At 37.8% G+C, this 21,967-nt stretch overlaps 1 protein-coding gene across 1 annotated transcript in view; it reads right to left on the reverse strand.

Annotated features, from left to right (window-relative positions):
* Positions 1 to 21,967, reverse strand: part of SLC9C1 (solute carrier family 9, subfamily C (Na+-transporting carboxylic acid decarboxylase), member 1) — a 213,179-nt gene that overhangs the window by 88,431 nt on the left and 102,781 nt on the right. Inside the window, exon 25 of the mRNA XM_006895358.1 lies at positions 18,631 to 18,757. Coding sequence (XP_006895420.1) covers positions 18,631 to 18,757 — 127 coding nt within the window. The remainder of the gene's footprint in view (positions 1 to 18,630; positions 18,758 to 21,967) is intronic.

Raw genomic sequence — 21,967 nt, forward strand, 5'->3', positions numbered from 1 at the left:
GTATTCCCTGCTTTCAGCTAAGATCCATCTAACATCAGCTACAATATCCCTAGTACCATGACCCCTTCTAAACCCAGCCTGGACTTCTGGCAATTCTCTGCTGATGTGCTCTTCCAATCGTTTTTGGATAATCTTCAGTAGAATCTTTCTTGCATGTGAAATTAATGGTATAGTTCTATAGTTTCCACACTCTGTTGGGTCATCCTTCTTTGGGATGAGAACAAATATAGATCTCTTCCAGTCAGTTGGTCAAATGGTTGTTCTCCAGATTTTTGGCACAACTTGGTGAGCACATCCAGGACAGCATCTGCTAGCTGAAGTATTTCAATTGGTATACCATCTATTCCTGGGGCCTTATTTTTTGCTATTTCCTTCAAAGTGGCTTCAACTTCTTCCTTCATCACCATAGGCTCTTGCTCATATGTTATTTCATTAAATTAGGAAGGTAGACAAAGTAAAATCATAAGGAAGTACAAACAAAAACAAATGATAATGTGATGTATTTTGCAGATAAGGCCAAGTTCCTCTTTATGCTTATCTCGGAAGGGAGGGATTCAGTTAATACAAACTAAGAACAATGTCTACTCTTAGGGAATGCCTTAGTGCCACAAGGTTACCCTTGTGCTTGTATTAAACCTCCCTCATTTCCTGATATATCATTTGGTTTACTATTAAAATATTAAATTTAATATTCTTCTTCCCTCATATATTAACAGTTTTCTTGTCTTATTTTGCATCTCTTAGGGATTTTTTTCCTCATGCCAGGTGTTTTATTTTTCCTAAATTGGTTATGCATCTTTTTGCTTACTGAAATCGGTGTTTTACTTAATGTTTTTCATGTATTTTCCAAAATAAAAAATGGTGATCTTATTACAAATAATTCTTGCATATACTTCCCCCATAGTGTGTAGCTCACCTTGAAATCTTTTAAATGTGGTCTTTGTAGTAACAGGTTTTATACAAAAAATTACATGCTTTTGACATTTAGACAAACCTGCTTTCTTTGATAGTTTTATTTCTGAGCCCAGAAGTCTGAAATGAAGAGCACAGATCCATACAAAGTGCACATACAAATGTATTTCCCACAGGTCTAATCACTGACCCAACATCTTGCTCTAAATTAATTCTTGCTTTCTTTTAATTCTTTTAATCCATCCAGCCCCTCTCTCTTTCACCCCAAAGACTGTTTCTCTTTAGAATTCCTATTCTCATTAGCCAATTGTTTCTCTTCTGAATTCCTGTAGCCTCAGGTGATACCATCCATGTTTTTGTGGTGGTGTACCATAGAGTCAGATCCAATCCACAGCTGACCTTTCAGTGAGAATTCAGAGCCAATAAATCACACAGGGAGAGACTGCCTATCTTCTCCATGCAGTGGCTGGTGTATTCAAATTGCATGCCTTTGGGTTGGCAACACAATTCCTTACTACAAGGTTACCATGGCTCATTAGTACTCTGTATTGTGTATCTTATATTGTTTTTTAATGCCCTTCTGATATGTTTGTTTCCCTAATTAGAAAAACTTATGAGAACTGAAGTGATAACTGAGCACTATTTTATCTCTCACAGTACCTAGTAGCCTGACACATACTATATTGTTGTTATTGTACGTGCCATTGAGACAGAACTGTGTCATAGCTGATTCTCCAGCTGATTAACCTCACAGGAGGAGACAGCCTGTATTTCTTCCAAGGAGCAGCTGGTAGATTCGAACCACATACCTCCAGACTGACAACATAATTCCTTCAGAATATGGGGAGGCAAACTCAAGACCCTAAAGTTTCAGAACTATAGAGAAAAGAATTTTAGAATGAACTTTTCAAATCAGAATTTAGAAGTACTATGGAAGCTCTGTTGGCTCTGTGGTAAGGAATTGTGCTGCCATGGTTTGAAATCACTAGCTGCTCTGCAGGCGAAGGATGGGCAAACTCCTCTCCTGCAAGTTGCCATCTGTGTAAACCTACTGGAGGGTCAGTTATGAACTGGTTCCAGCTTGATGGTATATAATAATAACATCACTTGGAGAGGAAGCCCTGGTGGTGCAGTGTGTTACTTGTTACACTGCTAATTGAAAGTTTAGTAATTCAAATCCATCAGCTGTTCTGTGGAAGAAGGATGGACAGTTTTCTCCCATAATTATTTATAACCTTGGAAACCCAACAGAAGTTTGATATGAGTCAGAATTGATTCTCTCATAACAGCTACTTCTGTATCATTGGGAGAATCATCTGGCTGGGGAAAAGGGCTATGATTCACATTCTCACTAAGGGCAAATCTACATTCAATTTGTAATTTCCAGGGAGAAGTCTTTCCATGGACACATTTAGAAAGCTGAGGCTCCTTACCAGATGTTCATTTACGTTTATTGTAGGATATCTTGAAGGTTTTTTTTCCTAGCATGTCTTCTACTGATGTTCCTCTAAAGTCATTATCCTAAAATTTGAGATAAAAGAAATAAAATTCTAAGTCATGAGTAAAGATTTTTTTTTTTAGTTTTTAAAAAGAATTTTAATTTTATACTGGTTTATTAACAAAGTTCATATACATTGTTTTACACATCTTTCCCATTTCCTTCACCCTCCCCGTCAAATTGTGCAGCCCTGTGATTAACACCCTCTGCTTTCCACCCCCCATCCCTTGGATCTTCATACTCATTCTACAATAATAGTCTTATCCAGTATTTGTCCTTCTGGAACTGAGTTAGTTCACATACCATAATGCGTTCCAGTCCCTCCCAAGTTAGGTAGGAATCTACAAAATCATTACTCCTGTGTGCAGCATAGTATTCCATCATGTCAATCCATTTGATTTTATTTGGATATTTGGGCAGTTTCCATATTCTTGCAATGGTGAATAACACTGCTATGAACGATGGTATACAAGTCTCTGTTTGTGCCTTAGTTTTTTTGCACTCAGGGTGCATTCCAAGCAGTAGTCATACGGAATTTCTACGTTTAGCTTTTTGAGGAAGCATCAAACTGCCTTCCAGGGTGATTATACCATTTTACAATCCTATCAACAATGTAGAAATGTTCCTCTCTTTCCATATCCTCTCTAATATTTATTACTTGCTGTCCTATTAAACTTTGCTACTGCTACTGGAGTGAGATGGTATTTCATTGTGGTTTTGATTTGCATCTCTCTTATTTGCTATGGACTAAATCTTTAATGTTCTTTGAAGCATCAATAGAAGATGGAAAGGATGCACAGAGTCACTGTACCAAAAAGAATTGGTCGACACGGAAAAATTTTTAAAGTAAGGCTGATGTAGACTCTATCTGCAGAACAAGAGTTGAGGGCTAGGATTTCCCAGCGCCCACCCTGGGGACCAATTTTTAATGGGATTCCTTGATGATATGCCAGGCCCTTAGCAGGACTTTCTATTATGCATATCCATAAACCTGGCTGTGGGGATAGGAGGTGGGAAGAGGATTTGGAGGTAGTGGAATGGGAGATGAACTAGAGACATAGCCAGGATCTAGCATCAAGAAGAAAATTGTGGTTGTTGTGTATCATCAAACCAAAACCAGCTCATAGCTGACCTTCTTAAATATAGTAAATTAGATGGAAAGAATGCCGATCTTTCTCCTGAAGAGTAGCTGGTTGATTAGAACTGTATGCCTTTACACCTTACTACTAAGCCACCAGCGTTCCCTCAGGAAAAACAAAACAAACCCCTCCCAAAAAAACAACTACAAAATGACACTTTTGGACCACCATCTCTGTTTATATCACTAGTTGATGTTTCTTCCGTAACTCCATGTCATCACTTTTTAAAAAAAAAATAATGGAAAGCAAGAATATGTACAGGATGAATAGTAACATTCCGGATTCTTTCCTCCAGCTCCCAAAATATGGCATAAGGCTGAATCCTACAAACTTGGCTATCAATAGCTAAGTGGGAAGTTGACTAGATCTGTGAACTCTAGAAGCTAACTATCCAATATTTTATCCCGATTTACATTGTAATTTCCCTCTTATTTCCTCCTCTTTTGAAGTATCTGTGCTTGAGAGAAATAGAAAAGGTGATTACAGTTATATTTTTTTTAGAATATTAATGTGAAGAGAGTCAGTGAAGAAAAGAAGTGCATTGATACTAAGAAAGGGCTAGCAGAGAGTAATGGTAATAGTGTCGTGTATGGGTGCTATTTCTTTCTTTAATGCCTCAAAGGATAATATAAGTTGGGTGTTATCACTTTCCTTATTTAATGGTAGGAAAGTGATGATTAGAGAGGACATAAAATTTGTCCAAAATATTAGCCATATGGCTAATATTGTTGTTGTTAAGTGTTGTTGAGTTGAGCCAATACATAGTGACTCTATAAAGAACAGATCTGAACCCCATCATGTGCCATCCTCATCATCTCTGACACACTTAAGCTATTGCTACAGTTATTGTGTCAATCCATCTCACTGAGGGTCTTCAACTCTTTTACTGACCCTCTAGCTTCCCAAGCATGATGTCTCTTTCCAAGAATAGCCTCTCTTAGAAATATGTTCAAAGTATATAAGATGCAGCTTTGCAACTCTTTGCTATTGTGAACAAAGCCACAATAAACATGGGTGTGCATAGATTTGCTTGGGTGGTGGTTATGTTTTCTTTGGAGTATATTCCAAGTAGTGGAATTGCTGGGTCAAATGGTATTTCTATTTGCAACTTTGTTTTATTTATTTATTTTTTTATTTGCAACTTTTTGAGAAAGCACCTTACAGCTTTCCATAGTGGTTGCACCATTTTACAGTCCCACCAATAGTAAATAAGGGTTCCAGTTCCTTAACAATCTCGCCAGCATTTGCTGTTTGCTGTTCTGTTAAATTTTGCTATTCTTACTGGGGTGAGATGATATAGTTGTTTTGGTTTGCATCTCTCTTAGAGCTAAGGATTTTAAATATTTTTTCATGTGTTTGTTCACCATCTGTATGTCATCTTTGGTGAAGTGTCTGTTCGTATCCAGGGCCCATTTTGCAATTGGGTTTTGTTTACCTTTATCTTTTTGTGGTGCTTGTGTATTTTATAAATTCTAGATATAAGTCCTTTATCTGACATGTCATTACCAAATATTTTTTCCCAGTCTGTGGCTTCCATTTTTACCCTCTTGGAGAAGTTTTTGGATGTGTATAGGGATTTGATTTTTAGAAGGTCCCATTCATCTATTTTATCCTCTCCTGGTTGTAGATTTTTTAGAATGCTTGGAAGACTGTTTATGTTGTGGATTAGGACTTCTAGACTTCTTCCAAGCTTTTCTTTAGTGACGTTTATAGTCCTTGGTTTTAATCCTAGGTCCATGATTCACTTTGAATTTGTTTTTTGTGTATGTCAACAAACGAATGGATAGAAGCTGTGATATAGTCATACAATGGAATACTACGCTGCATTGAAAAACAAGGAACTCATGAAATATTATACAAAATGGGTGACCCTGGAGAACATTATTCTGAATGAAATATCTCAGTTACAAAAGGAAAAATATTGCATAGTGCCACTGTTGTAAAATGGGACTGATAGCAGGCTTGGGGGAGACTGAGAAATATGGGATAAATTACGTACACTGTATTGAAACTGATGAAGAAGAGAACTGTTTAAAAGAGATATATGATTAGGTATTATTGTCATGATAAGAGTCTAGAGCGAAGGCTCCATAGTGGAGTGGACTTAGAGGGAAGGATTGTATAACAATGAAAGAATTTTTCTTTTACTTTTCAAAGAGAAGAGTAAACTGGGGAGGGAGAAAAGCACAACGAATGAATGGAAATCCAAAGTTTCTATAAACTTTCATTAAAATTAATTTTAAAAAGATGTAGCTTTGCCATCCTTGCTTTTCTTGAAGTAGCATTCTGGTTGCATGCTCACAAGACATATCTGTTTGTTCTTTTGGTAGTCAAAATCAGTTGCATAGCAAGTGATTAAAAAACCATGGCCTGAACAGGGTTGGGGGGAGACTGAGAAAGATGGGATAAATAATGTATACTGTATTGAAACAGATGAGGGAGAAAACTGTTTAAAAGGAATATGTGATTAGGTATTATTGTCATGACAGGAGTCCAGAATGAAGGCTGCATAGTGGAGTGGACCTGGGGGGAGGGATTGTAAAACAATGGGGGAACTTTTACTTTTCAAAGAGAAGAGTGTAAGGGGAGGGGAGTAGTGGGCAGAGAGAAATGTGCAACAATGAATGAATGGAAATCCAAAATATCAAATTTTCATTAAAATTAACTAAAAATTATAAAAAAAACCCTCCATGGTCTGAATCAGAATCACCTTAGTCTTCAAACTAATGCCACTGTGGTGTCCCTGATGTATGTACAACAGCCCTAAACCGTGCTCTGTTCTGTGCCAATCTCATTGCCTCTGACAAACCCATCCCGAGTACCCCATTCACTGAATCAATCCACCTTATAGAGGGTCTTCCCCTCCTGCGCTGTCCCTCCAATCTACCCAGCATGATGTCCCTCTCTAAAGACCTGTCTCTCCTTACAACATGTCCAAAGTATGTCAGACGAAGCCCCAGAATCCTCTCTACGATGAATCTGTTTGTTTTCTTGGCAGTCCATGGTACATTCAATACTCTTCTCCAGCACCACAGCTCAAAGGCGTCAATTCTCCTTCTATCCTCCCTAGTCATTGTCCAACTCTCTGATGCCCTAGTGATAGATTAGATTTTTATTTTTAAATTTCAAAGCTACTTTTAATACTTTAGGGAGCCCCACAGGAATAAAAAACATTGGGAAGGGGAAACCCTCTCATCCACAGGTGTGGCCTAGAGGGAGAGGGGCTACTTGAGAGGAAGGAAGCACAAAAGGGGCCTGCTGCAGACTCACGGGAAAGGGAACATCATTGTTGTTGGGACCCGTGAGCACTATCAGCTTGTTGGGACTGGCTCCAGGTGCACATAGGTAAAGGGCAAATGGGTTGGACATGAAACCACAAAGCTATTTGAGTTTCTCCTTCCTCTCCTTTGCCTTTTTCTGCTTCTCCTGCACGGTTTCCGAGCCCCTCTGCTTGCTGGCAGCAGCAGAAAGGCCATCATCTCTGTGTTCCCTTTTTTCATAGTCTCTCCTTTTTCATACTCTTTAGGTGGGTGAGCTTGCTCTGGTTACTGAGGGCCAGGGTGAAGGCACTGGCCCGCGTAGGTTGTGTTTCCTCGTTCTGTCTGACATTATAGGCCTTTAGAATATTTATTATTGAGGGACTAAGTTATGTCAAGCATTATGGATACAGGGAAGAATTCTCTCTAGATTGGAAGATCCCAGATGCACAGTGCACTGTAACAATGGAAACTGAAACAACTCTAATAATCTCACTGAAATTACAAATATAGCCATCCCTGGATTGGTCCACTTGCTCATAAAATTTAAGGAAAATATTCAGACATAAAAAAAATCATTTTACTTAGGTTTTTTTTTTTTTTTTACTATTTACCTAAAAATACTTCTACTGTACCAGGTTGAGGTGAATTCTTCATACTCAGATTTGCTAAGTAATTAATAAATTGACTTTTTCATAGTAAGATAATTAGATTGGTCATAGTTTTCATAAATTTCTCATAATTTTAGATAATATAAAACTGTGGAAAAAAGGTCTTTTAAATTTACCTCATTGTCTGGTATAACTTGAATTTCTTTCAATTGTTCTTCTTCAGTTGACTCTAAAAAAGAATCAAATTAGTTCACCACTGAAATGAACGAGTGTTTCAATTAGTTCAACTACAAAATTAAACACATTCAAATCACTCTTATTCAGAATTTGTGATCTGAATTTACTAGTCATTTCAATTTTTGGAAAAAATTCACTTTTTGAAAAGAGATTAAAAGTCTTTTATTATAATGATTATTTAACAAATGTGCAGAGCTTTTGGCAAGGTGTTGTTCTTGTTGTTCTGTGCTAAAGAGTCACCTGTGACTCATAGCAACCCTATGTACAACAGCTCTGAAGCCTGTCCATTTCTGAGCCGGACACACTGACCCTGACACACATACCCCCATTGCCCCAGTTACTGTATCAATCCATCTCATCTGGGGTCTTCCTCTCCTCTGCTGTCCCTCCACCCTTCCAAGCTAATGTCCTTCTGCAAGGACTGGTACCTCCTGGCTATGTGCCCTAAGAATGTGAGTCAGAGCTTCAAAATCCTAGCCTCCAAGGAGAAACTTGGTTTCACCCTTTCCAAAACAGACTTATTTGTTTTTTTTGGCAATCCATGGTACATTCAAGACTCCTCTCCATCACTACAACTTGAAGGAATCAATTCTTCTTCTGTCATCCTTAGTCATTATCCAGCTTTCTGATGCATAGCAAGTAATTGAAAAGACCATGGCCTGGATCAGGCACACCTTAGTCTCTAGACAGACATCATTGCTTCTCAGTACTCTGGAGAGGTCCTTGACAGCAGATTTTCCCAGTTCAATTCATTTATTGATTTCCTGACTTCTGGTGACAACAGTATTGATTGTAAAACTGAGCAAGCTATAATTGTTAACAACCTCAATCTCTTTTTTATATGTAGTCACACTCCTCACATCCTCAACATTTTTATATTAATATGCAGTAAGGATGCCAGGAGTGTACTGGTTACATAAATAGTTAAATAGTTGGCTGGGAGCAGAAAGTTTGGTAGTTGGAACCAGAAAATTTACTCTCAAAAGGTTTACACATTTGAAAATCCTTTGAGTAGATCTACTCTGCACACATGTGGTCATAAGGTAGAATTAACTCAACATCAACCTAAGACATGAAAATACATAAGAAAGCAGTAAAGTCAAGAATTTGCCTCATCAGTTTATTGCCTAGTGGAGAAGATAGATTAGGAAACACAGTATAAAACTATCTTGCCAAAATAAGAATAAAACAGGGCTTTGTGAAAAATAGACTACAGAAGCACAGAGAAGAGGCTTTGAATTCAGTTTTGGTATTTAGGAGGACCCACAATGAGACGGATTACTGCAGTGTCTATGGCAATGGGCTCAAACGTGTTGGCAATGACAAGGATGGGAAAGGATAGGACAAAATTATTTTCCAAACATGATGTCTTTCTCAAGGGACTGGCCCCTCCTGACAATTTGTTCAAAGTATGTTAGACAAAAATCTTGTCTTTAAAGCATCTTTGCTGCTTTTCTTCCAAGATATACTTATTCTTTTTATAGACAATATTATATTCCACTCTCTTTATTGGCACCACAATTGGTTATTCTTTGTTGATCTTGCTTTTCATTGTCTAACTTTTACATGTATAGAGAGCCATTGAAAATGCTGTCATGAGTGAGGTATACCTTATTACTCATCTCATTTTTTTTAAACTTTAATCAATGAATGACTTAATCTGTCTCATTGTCTCTAAGTCAGAACCAACTCCTAACTGATCCCCCACTGAATTCCCAAGGCTTAAATCACACAGAAGAAGATTGTTCATCATTTTGAGGAGCCACTAGTGGATTTGAACCATTAGAGACTTGGCCTCTGAGTTATCAGTGTGTTAATGAACTGTGTCAATGGCTTAATGGTAGTTATTGACTAATTAAGTACAGTAATCAAGGGTGTTGTAAAACAAAGTGTCTACGAGTGATTGATTACATAAAAAAATCAGTGTGATTTGTAGACTCTAAATAAAATTTAATTAATTAATAATAAGAACTTCTTTTCAGACACTTAAGGAAGAAATCATACCAAGATAAAATTTATACAAGTGTTCAGGTCTTTCATTCATAGGGTCACTATAAGACATCTACAACTCAACAACATTTAACAACAACAACATTGAAAGAGCTTTTTTGGCCTGTGGAGAGAAAGTGATGCTACCAAGCCAACAGTGGGGGATTTTCAATCTGCTGCCCTCAGGACTGGTTTTAATAGTTTTTGGTCAAACATTCTTTAAGTGGTATAACGCTGGTCTATCCATTTGCTGTACAGAGGTTACTTGTGGTTGCTGTGATGCTAAACACTGTGACACTGATGTGTCAAATGTGATAATGGTTACCCATGGTGGACAGTGCTTGGTGGAGCTCCCCAATTAAAACAAGCTTGGAAGCAGGAGTGGCATCCACTTCTGAAACAGCTTGCCTCTGGAAACTATAAATTTGGAGAAATGATGAAAGTTATACAAGTATTCAGGTCTTTTGTTCACAGAGTCACTATGAGTTGTCTATGACTCGACGGCACTTAACAACAACAAGAAGAAGGAAGAAATAAAAGCTTTTCTAAAAACAACATAAATGTACTCTGTATCATGGAAATGAATTATTATTACCTTTATATATGTACTAGATTAAATCATAATAAGAATGAAAGTTAAAAATCATAGATTATAAATTCTGCAGGAAGCTTGAGAGAAACTAAAAGGCCATTAATATTTTTGGCTGGATATAATTGGGATGAGAGTGTCAGAGACAGTGAGATTGGCACAGGACAGAACAGAGTTTAGGGCTGTTGTACATAGGGTCGCTATGAATTGCAAGTGACTCGACGGCAGATAACAACAACAATATATTAATTAGGCATATAAGTTTAGGTTATAGCAGAAGATAAGCAACTGTATTAAATAACACTATGTTGTTGAGATTGTGTACTCAAAAGTTGGAACTGACTCATAACCAACACTTTAGTGGGTTTTAAGAAGCTGTAAATCACACAGGAGGAGATTGTTCAGACTTCTCCTGCAGAGTACCTGGTCAGTTAAAACTATGTGCCCTTGGGTTTGCAGCACATCTAAGACTACTGAAAAAAATGAAGAAAAATCAGTCTTTGAAGTACAACCAGAGTATTCCTTAGATAAGAGGATGATAAGTAAAACTTTGGTTCACTTACTTTGGACATGTCATCAGGAAATATCAATTGTGAGAAAAAAAACATCATATTTGGTAAAGAAGTTATTTTTTGAGGTACTGTCGAGTTAAGTTCTACTCGAAGTCCTGATGAACAGCAGATTTGAACTTTGTCCTATCCTGTGCCATCCTCATCATTTCTCACACAACTTGAGCTCATTGGCACAGTCACTGTGTCAGTCCACCTCTTTGAGGGTCTTCTTCTCTTTTGCTCACTTATCCAAGCATGATGTCCCTTTCCAAGAAATACTCTCTTCTAGCAACATATCCAAAGTACACCTTGGTAAAGAAAGTGGTGTTGAAAATAATGAAAACTCTCAATATGATGGACAGCCACAGCCATGATCTTATACTAACAATGATGAAGATGTCACATGGCTACGAAAGTTTTATTTTGTTATAAGATCTCCACAAGCCAGATAGACCAAATAACAACTAGCAAAAAAAAAAAAGGTGAATACTTATGCACTAGTTGAACCAGTAGCACAAGGAAAATTGTGCAAGTTATGGAAAGAGAGTGTATTAGATGATATCTAATTATGTACCATTGTCGATAAATAATGCCTTGGAGGTGGAAAATGGTGATTAGCTGTTTTGTTTGAATAATGAAAATACCAACAAAATCAGACTTCATAGATGAATATATAAGAGAGAACATTTTGAGACCAGGAATATTGACAATTCAATTGAAAAGCTTATCAGGAAAGTGTAAACTCACAAAAGCATAGGCACAAGAAGATTTTAAGGCAAAAATCTGGATTATTAATTTTATGATGCTCTTGAAAAGGTGAGATGGCAAGGATTTAGGTTGAATGGAAGAAGAAAATAAAGAGAGAAATCTTGAATGTAGTTCTCTGCCCTTTGCTTCTTTCTATTTGCCACAAGAAGAATGAAACAAAGAACAATGAATGTCAGAAATATTTTGAGAACCGAGGATGTGGGGAAGGACTGAATTTAGTTTATAGGAGAAGTACGATGCTGTTTCCAAATGTCTTTGGAAGTACAATGTAAGGGTAATGAACACACAGTGGCACAAATTTAGAGGACCAGGTAGTCTACTCACTGCTTCCTTAAAGCTCAGCTTTACATTATCTCATGCATTTTTCATTATTTGCCAAATGGTACTTAGGATGAAAACATCTGTCTTTTCTATCCTCTTAAGAAAAACACCATTCAAAAGAAATTTTCAATTTTCTTTCATTTAAAAAAGAGCATACTAATAACCTTACAGAAATACTTTCCCTGTTGATTACTACTTTCTAATTAATTTCGTCCTTGCTACATCTGTCACATGGCAAAGGGAAAAAAAATTATTTGACTGAATCAAAAGTAATTATTTATGAATTTATGATAAAACTTATATGTACTTATTCATTTAAACTTAGCCTGTTGAGCATTTAAAACAAGCTTGGAAACAGGAATGATATCAAAATATTTTGGTCATCAAAAATTATGGGAAGCCAAACTTTATACCAAATATTATATGAAAACCCTTGTTTAGGAATTGAAGGAATTACAGATTTATAAATTAGGATTTCTCTTGTGGCAGATCACAGAAAATGAGCTGTTCATTCCCTGCAGACAGGAGAAAGCTAGGAACCCCCTACAGGAGGGAGTGTTAATACATAAGAAATACTTCCTGAGCTAGAGCATTAGGTTGACAATAGAGAAAAATTCAGGTTCATTTACAAGGAATTCCTTTTATGATTTGCTTCCCCTGATTATCAATAAATGTGCAGAAAAGCATCACTTGGGGTTTTCAGTCAAGAACTGCTGGCCCCTTGTTTTATGCTCTCTGTTCTCATTCCTGGCTGTATGTCTCATTATTAATAATTATAAAATTACTTTCCCTTGGTCTGCAACAAAAAATGACCAAAATAGCTTGCCTTCAGAAACCCTATGAACTTGGAGAAACGATGAAAGTTGTACAAGTGTTCAGGTCTGTCGTTCACAGGGTCACTATGAGTCATTTATGACTCAACAGAACTTAACAACAATAACAACATTTGATATAATGAGCAGGGCATTATCCTGCTAACTCAAAGGCCGCATCTCCCTGGCAGTTTGAATCCAGCAGTAGTTCTGTAGGAGAAAGATGGAAAGTCTCTGCCCATCGGTGTAACAGCCTCTGAAACTTTACTGGAGAATCAGTTGAAAATTGGTCTGACTTGAGAGCAATGTGTAATAAAGCACCATGGTGGTATACTACATTAAATGTTTTACCAAACACTGAGAGATGGGCAGTCTCTGTAAAGACTCATAGCTTCAAAAACCTGGTAGGGGACCATCACTAATCGACAATGGATTTGGTTTTGTGTGTTGTTTTTTAAAGAAATTCATTTAGCTAATGTGTAGGTTGAATCTAAACTTATTCTAAGAAGTACTGGTGTTGCAATTCATAGTGTGTTTTGCTGTTAACCAAGAGGTCAGGAGTTAGGAGGAAAAAGCTTAATAGAAGTGATGGAACAGAGAGTCAGCTAGAAGACAAGAACTTCAATGAGAATCTATAGGAAGAAATGAGAGAGACGACAGAAAGAAAATAAAGTAAACATTGGAATCATATGGGAGAATATAAAGTGGAACAACATGGATCTGATAGAAATTCCAGAACCGGGACCCAGGAAAATACTTAGAAAATTGTGGAAGAAGTATTAGAAGAAAACTTCCCAGGTATCATGAAAAACAAGGAAATCTACATTCAAGAACCTCAGTAAATTACAAAATTATTACTTCTGAAGGGGCACTGATTTTGTAAATCACTACCTAACTTGGGAGAGATTGAGAGCGTTGTGCTAAATGAACTAACTCAGTTCCATAGGGACAAATACTGTTTCAGATCATTATTGTAGAAATAGATAACAAGTAAAACATGTATGAGGATATAAGAGGGGAGGGTGAGAGCAGAGGGGTGAGGATGGGTGGGTGACAGGTAATCATAGGGTTGCACATTTTGATAGGTGGAGGGACGGGTGTTTTAAGGAAATGGGAAATATATGGTGTGAAAAACAATGTATACAAACTTTATAAGTAAACCAGTATATAATAACAACAATAACAACACAATAATAATAATAACCTCAGTGAAATCCAAATAGACTAGACCTCAAAAGAAAAACATCAAGGTATGTTGTTGTTAGGTGCCATTGAGTTGGCTGAGTCTCATAGTGACCCTATGTACAACAACTCTAAACCTTGCTCTATTCTGTGCTAATCTCATTATCTCCAACACACCTACCTTGATTATCCCAGTCACTGAATCAGTCCACTTCATAAAGGGTCTTCTCCTATGCTGTCCCTCCACCCTCCCAAGCATGATGTCTTCTCCAAGGACTGGTCCCTCCTTGTAACATGTCCAAAGTATGTCAGATGAAGCTTCAGAATCCTTGCCTCCAAGGAGCAGAGTGGTTTAACACTTTCTAGGATGAACCTGGAGGTAAGCTATTATGGAAGTGGATGCCACTCCTCCTTCCAAGCTTGTTTTAATCGGAGAGCTCCAACTCACTCTCTGTCCACATTGGGTAGCCAACCATTCACTCATTTAGACACATCAGTGTCAGTGTTCAGCCTCACAGCAACCATAAGTTACCACTGTATGGCAACTTGTACACCAGGGCTATACGACCTAGAGGAATGTCTGAACAGAAACAATGAAAGACAGGCCTTCTCCAAGGACTGGTCCCTCCTTGCAACATGTGCAAAGTATGTCAGACGAAGCTTCAGAATCCTTACCTCCAAAGAGCAGTATGGTTTAACACATTTTAGGATAAACCTGTTCATTTTATTAGCAGTCCATGGTATGTGTATTCAATACTCTTCTCCAACACCACAGCTCAAAGGCATCATTCTCCTTCTATCCTCCCTAGTCATTGTCCAGCTCTCTGATGGATAACAAGTGATTACTAAGACCATGGCCTGTATCAGGTACACCTTAGTCTCCAAAGTGACACCATTGTTCTTCAGTATTTTGGAGAGGTCCTTAACAGCAGACTTTTACCATCGCAAAATGTCTTTTAATTTCCTGGCTGCTGGTGCCAAGAGTGTTGACTGTGGACTAAAGCTGTTAACAGTTTCAATCGAGATGAAGAGAAATCATAGCTAAATTTTCCATAAACAAAGACGAGGATAGAATACTGAAAGCCATTCAAGAAGTCACCTACAAAAGAGAATCAATTGGGTTAAACTGACTTCTCAGCAGAAGCCATGTGAGCAAGAAGACAATGGGATGATATATAGTGAAGACTGAAAGAAAACATCTTCAAAACTGAAAATCCTGTAGCCCACAAAATTGTCCATCAAATATAAAGGAGAAATATAAAACCTGCCCTAATCCACTTTACCAAGCGTCAAGGACTCTCCTTCATAGGGTCGCTATGAGTCGCCTGCGACTCGACGACACTTAACAACAACAAAACAACAATCCACTTTAGGGCATGGTATTTCCCTGGTTTGTCCCTCTGCCTATTTCTTTCTCTGCAGACCAAGGAATTCTGCTCGGGATACCCCTTAATAAAGCTTCTTTAGCTTCATATATATATGAAAAGGAGAAATTAGGCCATTTGCAGAGAAGCAAGAACTTAATTCTGCAAGAAATAATAAGGGAAGACCTTCTCACAGAGACAGCAAAGGAATGTGGATAGACCAAAATAACCAGGAACAATAGAAAAAGAAGCACAGCAGAATAGACGTGCTAAAACCTTACCTATCAATAATCACAATTAATATGAATGGCTTAAATGCACAGATTTAAGGGGGTGGGGGAAGTTGCATAATGGATAAAAATAAAACAAAAACAAAGCCCATCATTATATTGCCTACAAGAAATACATCTAAGAAATGGGGGGAAAGAGAAACTTAAAATCAAAGGATTATAAAACAACAGATAGTTTACATATGTTTGAGAGGATCTACAGTGTTTAAGGTTGTGTTCTAGAAAAGGCTATTTACATGAATATTGCTTAGAGGAGTACCACATACCCTCTGGGCATACTAAATATCTGATGAATTTGAAAGAAACAAAAATGGCTTTATTTTTCTCTGTTAGTCCCTTGGACAATTTTTAAGTCTTGCTGGGAAGTTACTAAATAAACCCATGTCTTCCTGAGCTTTGGGAGTAAAGTCAAGCACTAATTTTCATTTGTACTGAACACATTAAAGACTAGATTGAAAAATTGCCTGCAAGAATTGTTCTCACTTGTATATCCTGAGAATTGAACCTGGACAGTGTATTAAATACTATAAGCTTGTGAACTAGCTGATTAAATGATTAGATTAATACATGTATATTGGTAGTTGAATTTAGCAAAGAAATGGATAATCTTGATTATGCTTTTATGTTTACAAGAAGAGGTATAACTAGAGTGTATCTACAGGAGTAATGATGGTTCTTAAAGAGTATTTTGAAGTAACAAAATGAGCAAGAATTAACTCTTTGGTACAAGCTATAAGGTAATACTTGTGAATTATAATGGCACCAGCCAACACCTTTATGATTAAGGGTATTTCAGTTTTTGTAGGAACATTTCTTCATGTGTTTGTTTGCCACCTGAATGTTTTCTTTGGTGAAGTGTCTGTTCATATCCTGTGCCCATTTTGTAATAGAGTTGTTCATGTTGTTGAGGTGCTGGAGTGTTCTATAATTCTAGATATAAATCCTTTATCAGACATGTAATTACCAAATATTTTTTCCCTTTTTACCCTGTTGGAGATGATTTTTTACATGCATAGGGATTTTATGCTTAGAAAGTCCCATTCTTTAATTGTGTTCTCTACACACCTATGTTTCTTGCTACATTGTTCATGATAGCAAAGAGATGAAAGCAACCCAGGTGCCCTTCAACAAATGAATGGACAGAGAATCTGTGGCATAGTTACACAATGAAATACTACAGAGCACTGAAAAACAAAAAACTCATAAAATATTATACTAAATGGATTACCCAGGAGAACTTTATTCTGAGTGAAGTATCTAAGTCACAGAAGGACAAATACTATATAGTGCTACTCATAAAACAGGACTGACATGGGGTTTGGAGGAAACTAAGAAAAAGAGGGGATACATAACAAACATTGCTTTGAAATAGATGAGGGAAAGACCTGTTTAAAAGGAACATGTTGTTGTTGTTGATTGCATCTAGTCGAGCATGACGCATAATGACCCTATGAACAAAGATTCTAAAGTCTTTCTATGACTATTGTAATTGCTCAAAGCTCATAGAGTTTCTAGAGGCATATTGTTTAGGAAGTGGATGCCACTCTTGCTTTCAAACCTGTCTTACACTGGGAACTCTACCAAACACTGTCCACCATGGGTAACCATTATGGTATTTGACATCCCAATGGCATAAGGTTCAGAATCACAGCAACCCCAGGTTACTTCAGTACAGCAAATTGACAGAAGAGTGCTGTACCACTCAGAATAATGTTCCTCCGAAATATAATAACAATCAACTTTTAAATACAAAGGCCCTCCATGAGGTCAATTTAACTGTAAATAAGATGCTTAAATAAAACCGACCAATATAACATGTTGTTGTTGATTGTGGCTATGTGCTGTTGAATTGCCTGCGAACCATGGTGACCCTATGTAGAGCAGCTCTTAACCCTTTCCTGTTCAGAACTAGTCTCACTAATACCAACATACCAACCCTTATTGCCCCAGCTACTTTATTAATCCATCTCGTCTGGGGTCTTCCTCTGCTGCACTGTCTATCCACCCTTCCGAGCATGATGTTCTTCTCCAAGGACCAGTCTCTCCTAGCCATGTGCCCAAAGTATGTGAGTCAGACTTTCAAAATCCTAGCCACCAAGGAAAGATTCGGTTTTACCCTCTCCAAGACAGACTTATTTGTTTTCTTGACAGTCCATGGTATGTTCAAGACTCTACTCCAGCACCACAGCTTGAAGGCATCGATTCTTCTGTCATCCTTAGTCATTGTCCAGCTCTCCGATGCATAGCAAGTAACAGAGAAGACCATGGTCTGGATTAGGTGCACCTTAGTCCCTAGACTGGCATCAACACTCTTGAGAGGTCTCTGACAGCAGATTTTCCCAATGCAATTCGTCTTTTGATTTCCTGACTGCTGGTGTTAAGAGTGTTGAGTGTGGAGCAGAGCAAGCTGTAATTGCTACAAACTCAATCTCTTCTCCATTTATCACAGTGCTGCCAATTTGCCCAGTGGTGAGAATCTTTGTTTTCTTGATGTTGAGCTTCAATCCTTATACAGTCTTTGACCTTCTGCAGCAATCACTTCAGGTCTTCTTCAGTTTCAGCAAGGAAGGTTGTGTCATCTTCTTAAGGTAGATTGTTGGTGAGTCTCCCTCCAATCCTGATACCACACTCCTTCTCATAAAGCCCTGCTTCCCAAATGATCTGTTCTGCATACTGATTGAAAAGGTATAGTTATAGGGACAGGATTCATCCCTGATGCTTCCTGATTTTGAACCATGTTTTCTTGTTCTGTTCTGAGGACTGCTTCTGGGTCCAAGTAGAGGTCGATTAGGTATTATTTGCATGACAATGAAGTCCAGAATATGCGGTACATAACAAAGTGGACTGGAGGGGCAGGAGGAAAGAGGAAATTGTGCAACAATGAAAGAATCTTTTTAAAGATAAAAGCAAACTAGGGGTGGGTAGGGAAGAAAATGTACAACAATGAATGAAGTCCAAGTTTTCTGGAAATTACATTAAAATATTAATAAAAAATTAAAAAACATTTCTCAATATTATGAGACTGTGTATAATTGTTTCTAAATACATATACAAATGTTTTTAGAAAGAGAAAGAAAGTTTTCAGAATTGTTCAATGATCTAAAACTTACCTGATAATTGTAAGGCAAGAGAATGTTTACAGAAAGGTATATATTTTCTTGTATTCGATTTGATTTTTTTTAAATCAATTGAAGTTTGAACAATAACAAGTTTTGTGAATTCTTCAGTGCCTTGTATCTGAAAGTTGACAGAGTACAAATTCATTTTTGAGCAAGCATTGGCTGATTATTCTCCTCTAGTAAGTTACCCTCTCCATCCCTGTCCAAATACTTTGGAGAAAATTTAAGATATCAATAAACCACGTAGATGTTGTTGTTGTTGTCGTCAGGTACCCTCAAGTTGAGTATGACTCATTGTGACCCTATGAACAATAGATCTTGTCTATCCTGTGCCATCCTCACACTTCCTGACACAAAAGAGCCCATTGCATCAGTCACTGTGTCAATCCACTTGGTTGAGGGTCTTCCTCTTCTTCACCCATCCTCTACCTTTTCAAGCATCATGTCGCTCTCTTCCAATGAATAGCCCCCACTAGCAACATATCCAAAGTATGTGAGGCAAAGCCTCATCATCCTTGCCTCCAAAATGCACTCTGGCTGCACCCTTTACAAGACATGTTTGCTTGTAAGAATAAGTCTGTCAATGAGATGTTCAGTGCTCTTCTCCAACTCCACAGCTCAAAGGTATTATTTTCCTGTCATCTTTATTCATTGTCCAGCTCAGATGTATGGTGTTGTTGGCATGTGCTGCTGAATCGACTGCTACTCATAGTGACTGCACATTATAGATCTGATCCCTGACCTATCCTGAGCCAATCTCACTGTCTCTGACATAAGTGGATATATTGGCTTTGTTAAAATTGACATTTAATATATTTTAAACATCTTATTAATTTATTTTCCAAATGTGAAAAAAGAATCATGAGTTAATAATTCATAGCCTTAAAAATAAAAATGAAAGAATCTTTTCTTTTACTTTTCCATAATTTTTGGACTCGTGTACTTATAACTTGTTAGTCAAATTTGTGTCTTCTAGGTTGCAACACCCCCATGATACATCTTCAAGGATATGAACATGTACAGCCAAGCACAATCAATAAGAGTGCATCTAAATTCCAAAATCAATCTCCATAATAGTCTATGTGTTTCCTACTGCCAAAGGGGCCCTTTAGAGTAGTGAGAGAAGATCTTCACCCTGAAACCCACAGCGTCCCTTTTCAGCAGGAAGTAGCTAAGAGAATACGCCATCCCCTTTTCCTTATGACTCAGGGTGAAGTCTCTCTCAGGGAGGAGTGATAGGGAATGGCAAAGGACACACTGACAAAGAAGATTAATCAGAACTGGCTTTGACAAGCACTGTGGCATTTGGACAAGAACAAACTGGGAGGAGGGTAGAAAGAATAGTGCAACAATGAATGAGTGGAAGCCCAAAATCTCTGTAAATGTTTATGAAAATTAATAAAATATAATTAAAAAAAATAAAACTTACCTAGACTGTTTTCCATGTGTTGTTTTTATTCATCCTCCATTTGGAGCTGACTCATAAATTATCCTCCTGAAGGTTTTCAGAAGCAGTGAATCACACAGTAGGAGACTACCTATCATTCTCATGCAGAGGAGCTATAAACTACCCACTAAACTCACTGCTTCCTACCTGGTCCTAACTCACAGCCGCCCTACAGGATGGAGTAAAACCACCATGAGGTGTTTTCAGGGCTATCAATCTTTACAGAAGCAGACTGCCATATTTTTCTCCAGAAAAGCAGGTAGTAGCTTCAAACTTTCCACCTTTTAGTTAGCAGTTGAACACATAATCACTGTACCACCAGGGAAATAATTTCAGTATGCAGATGTGCTTACCATATAGGAATCTTTCTCAAACTCAAAGTGACTAGAGCTCCATGGCAGAGGTGGATTTCAGGTGTCTTTGTATTAATTCCTGGTTGTTGTTGTTATGTGCCATCGAGTAGCCTGCAACTCATAGTGACCTAATGTAAATTAGCTCTGAACCCTGCCCTATCCTGAGCCAATCACATCTCCAACCTAATCACATTTCTCCAGTCACTGAGCCAATCCATTTAACTCTGGGTCTTTCTCTCCTGTGCTGTCCCTCCAGCTTTCCGAGCATGATGTCCTTCTCCAAGATCGGTTCCTCCTGGCCACATGCCCAAAGTATGAGATGGAGCTTCAAAATCTGAGCTTCCAAGGAGAAACTTGGTTTCACCCTCTCTAAGACAGACTGATTTATTTTCTTAGCGGTCTATGATATGTTCAAGACTCTTCTTCAGCAACACAATTTAAAGACTTCAATTCTTCTTCTTCTATCATTCTTAGCCATTGACCAGCTCTCTAATGCATAGCAAATAATTGTGAAGACCATGGCCTGTATCAGGTGAGCATCTAGATCACAGCTCTGCTATTACATATTCACTAATATAAGTAGAGGACACTTTTACTTAAAACATTTCCCTTCCTTTCCTCAGCTATCACATTAGCACTATTCCATTGGCCAATATTCTTGTGACTGTTTTTCACTTTAGGATTCTTCCCATTCTCAGTTTCCTTTTTCTTCTGCCCTAAATATAAACTGTAAGTATTTCTATTATAGCTTGAAATATTTTATTAATGTAGTTTCTCTCCATTTAGTTGTGAAACTCTCTTGAGGAAAGTTTGCATTTCTTTTGTGTTATTTCTCCAAGTAGGTAAAGTTTTGACTGCACTTTCAAGTTCCATTTCTATCATCTATTGTTTGTCAAGTGCAGTCAAGTCAGCTCTGGCTACAGTCAACTCTGAGTAGCAGGCTGGAGCAGTCCTCAATCCTGTGCCATCGTGTGCTGTGCTTAAAACCATTGTTTCAGTCACTATGTCAACCCTTCTCACTTCAGTGATTTTCCTGTTTACCAGGCATGGTGACCTTATCTAGGGGCAAGCCTCTTCTGACAGAATATTCAGAGTTAGTGCAACAAAGTCTCACCATCTTCACATCTAAGGAAAACTGGCTGCACTTCTTAGAAGACAGATTTGATTGTGCCTTTTACCACCCATGGGATATTCTATACTCTTCACTAACTCTGCACTTTAAGGCTTTTAACTCTTTGGTCTTCCTCATGCATATGTTGTTGTTATTATGTGCTGTCAAATCAGCCATGACTCATAGTGATTGTGCACAATAGCTCTGATCTTTGCCTTATCCTGAGCCCATCTCACTGTTTCTGACATACCTTTTCCCTCCCATCACCCAATTACTATATCAATCCATCTCTTCCAGGGTCTCCCTTTCCTACACTGTCCCTACACCCTTCCAAGCATGATGCTCTTTTTTTCTTAAAATTTAGTATTAATTTCAATGAAAATTTACAGAGACTTTGGATTTCCATTCGTTCACTGT

The sequence above is a fragment of the Elephantulus edwardii genome, unplaced genomic scaffold, assembly GCF_000299155.1.
Source record: "Elephantulus edwardii isolate Elephantulus edwardi_28Jun2011 unplaced genomic scaffold, EleEdw1.0 scaffold00165, whole genome shotgun sequence".
Lineage (NCBI taxonomy): Eukaryota > Metazoa > Chordata > Mammalia > Macroscelidea > Macroscelididae > Elephantulus > Elephantulus edwardii.